The 3,336-nt window shown below is 37.4% G+C and overlaps 1 protein-coding gene across 1 annotated transcript in view; it reads left to right on the top strand.

Moving 5' to 3' along the window:
• JAKMIP1 (janus kinase and microtubule interacting protein 1) overlaps positions 1 to 994 on the top strand; it is a 121,565-nt gene extending 120,571 nt beyond the window's left edge. Inside the window, exon 21 of the mRNA XM_024204524.1 lies at positions 911 to 994. Coding sequence (XP_024060292.1) covers positions 911 to 943 — 33 coding nt within the window. The 3' untranslated portion in view covers positions 944 to 994. The remainder of the gene's footprint in view (positions 1 to 910) is intronic.
• Positions 995 to 3,336: the final 2,342 nt, after the last annotated feature.

Raw genomic sequence — 3,336 nt, 5'->3', positions numbered from 1 at the left:
AAAAAAAAGTCACCAAACATTTTTTGCAATTTTGAAAATTAAAAATAAAACGTTGACCAGCTCTAGCTATAGTTGCAGGCCTGGTCTGTACAGAATTTTTGTAGAAGTACAGTTATGCCAGTTAGGAGGGTTTTTAACTGCTATAGTTATACTGGAACAATCACTAGTGTGGATGCAGTCATAGTGGTATATAGGTGCCTTATACTGATATAGCGTATTCCCCTTCCCATACAGGAATAAGCTATCTAAAGGTATGTCTTCACTACCGGCTGGATCGGCGGGCAGTGATCGATCCAGCGGGGATCGATTTATCGCATCTAGACTAGACGCGATAAATCGATCTCTGAGCACTCTCCCATCGACTCCTGTACTCCAGCGCCGCGAGAGGCGCAGGCAGAGTCGACGGGGGAGCGGCAGCAGTCGGCTCGCCGTAGTGAAGACACTGCAGTAAGTCAATCTAAATACGTCGACTTCAACTACATTATTCACGTAGCTGCAGTTCTGTAACTTAGATCGATTACTCCCCCGCCCCCAGTGTAGACCAGGCCTTAGTACATTTATAGTAGTAGTATTACATCTGCACTGGGGGAGTTGTACCACTTTAACTACTCTGGTATAGTAGTAGTAAACAACAATAGTAAAACAACTTTTGTGTGTAGAGAAGATCTTAGTCTCATTAAGGGAACTGCATTCAGCTAACTTTAAGCTGAATTCTTGCGCCTCATGGTGACGACAAGCAGGGAAGTTTGAAGTCTATTAGTGATGCCAATCTTTGATGCTTTCTGTTGTAAAGACAGAAGGATCTCCATCCTTTAAGAAGTTGTTGTGATGTTTGGGTGCTTGGGATGGGTGCCAACATAAATTTCTAAATAAAGCAGATTTAACTTATAATGTTCTCTTTGTCCTGTAGGATATTAAAAGAGCCTATGGAGTGAACAACTGAATCCATGTGCAAAAAACAGAAAATAATTATTTGAGCAGCTTTAAATTGGAGCATTTTTGTCATGAAACATTTGCATAATACTTCAAGCTGCAAGATATTTGAATTAAAATTAGGAATTTTATAAAGATATAGTTTCAAACTGGAATGATTTGATAATCGGATAAGGACCAGCACACCATGAACGCTAAAAAAATCTATACAGAATTTACAAAAACGAATCAAACACTGGGGAAAAATATCAAGTGCAATTACTGGCTGCTTTGTGAACTATTATCAACCAAATGGTTTTATTATAATACCATGTCCTTATAATACCATGTCCTTTGTGTCTCCATATTGCATGCTTTCAACAAAGGTGGTTTGTATTTCACCGAAGAACTACAGAAGCTCCTTTTTAAAATATATATATAAAAGTTAAATGCTGACAATAAATGCCATAGTAAATATCTGAAGGGGGAAAAACTGTACAAAATTGGAAATAGAGATTTAAAAACACACTGGTAAAATTCATACTAAATTGTTAGAGTCTGAAACCACAGAGATAGGAAAAGAGAGGAAATCACTGTTTAGAGAAAGCAACCGAATAGGTGAACTGGAGTTCTCAGAAGTTAGTGGTTGACTCTGAGACATGGAGAGGTAAACATGCAGCAAGAGAAGGAGCTAGAATCATTGGATAAAGTAAAACTGTGGGGAGAGTAGGAGTTGCATCAGAGAATCAAATCTTTGAATGCCACTTGAAAATAAAGCAATCACTTAGAAGGATTTCATTGGAAGAATGAATGATCTTGAGATGAAATGGAAGCTCAGGAAAGCACATGTGACTCTGCAGAGCAGACAGTACACCACAGTCAATTATGTCTTAAAGCATGAAGAGCAGATTGACCTAAAATTTCAACATAGGAGAGGGATAACCAAGTAGAGGAACATGAAGGTAAAATAAATATCTGAAAGGGAATACAAAGAGAAACACAATAGGCTCCGGGGGGAAATAAAGGGAAAGTATAATTACATTAACCACAAAGAAGTAAACATGACACTACCCCAACCAATAGAGTTAGATAAACATAAATGCTAACATTGACCATTTGAACTAGTAGACAAAATGAAATTACAGATTAAAAATAATCAAATATGGGGAAAGTTGTTAAAGGTGGATAGTGATTAGAATGTCAACAGAGATCCTATCGTCAAAGGAAGGAAAATAAATTATAATGCATTATATCAGATCTGGAAAGACAATATCAAGAAATAGAGGTAGTTCTCATAGTTTCTAGCACTTGAGAGGCAGGATCAAAATGATAATGACAAAAAAACTGATGGAAAGGTATATGATGGGAGCTGAATACTAGATGTGAAAGAGGACTAGAAGTCTCAGAGTAGGAGGATCCACCTAGATATTGGTTGGGCTATGAAATAAGATGAACATAGACTTCAAATAAAGATATCAGTCAGGATTAGCTGCTGAAGAAATTTGAGACTCCAAGAGGCTTATTATGCAAGAAAAACTGGTTTATGTGGGGAGCTAAACAGAAGGAAGATGATTTGTTCTAATGACACAAAGCACAATTGAATTTATATACAAGCAAGTCAAAGGCATGATCCAATAGGCTGGAAAATTCTGACCCCCTACAGTGTGCATGAATCAAATAGAAAATGGAGTGTTTAGAGAACGTGTCTTTTTAAACGATAGAGAAATTTCCTATCTAATTAAAGACTTCAGCAGTGCAGTGATGGAACTTGGAACGAAGACGTCTTCATTGCAAAAAGATGTTTAGGCATTAAAAAGGAAGGACATCACTTGACACTGTTGAAGAAAGCCAATACCTAAAGCAGGTGATGGGGGAAAAAAGCAAGGAGAGTACAATTGAAAAGTGCATTTCACATAGAAAAGAAACAGAAACTCTGCTTGTTTATCACCACTTTGGAAATAAAACTAAAAGCACAAGAACAAAACTGTCACTCAGCATTTGGTTCAGCAGTAAATGCTCTGGAAGGACAGGAGATGGTCTCATTGCAAAGCAGCAAAAGTATGGAACAGGTTTGTTTTTGTACCTTTTAATTCTTGTGTTTGAATTGATGTGTTATATTTTGCAGCAATGGAATCTGCTGATACAGGTGGAATTTTCCTCATAGAGTTTGTGGCATTTTGTCTTGTCTTATTGCTGGGCTGATGGGATTCATGGTTTTTGAAGTCTGGGATATTTACTTTCACCTTACTAACCTTACATAATTGGTATCTCTTGTAGGAATGATAGTACTCATCGCTTGTTAACTGATTGTATTAAACCCAGTGCAAAATATATTGGGCCTCCTTGACACAGGTTTTACATAAGTGTAGACACCTCCCCATTGAAATATGCTAAGGCAAGAATGCATTGAATTCTCCGTGATCA

Source organism: Terrapene carolina, unplaced genomic scaffold (assembly GCF_002925995.2).
Source record: "Terrapene carolina triunguis isolate 2854851 unplaced genomic scaffold, T_m_triunguis-2.0 Scaffold66, whole genome shotgun sequence".
Classification (NCBI taxonomy): Eukaryota; Metazoa; Chordata; order Testudines; family Emydidae; genus Terrapene; species Terrapene triunguis.
Note: the sequence above shows the minus strand (reverse complement) of the source record. Positions and strands in the feature narration are given on the sequence as shown.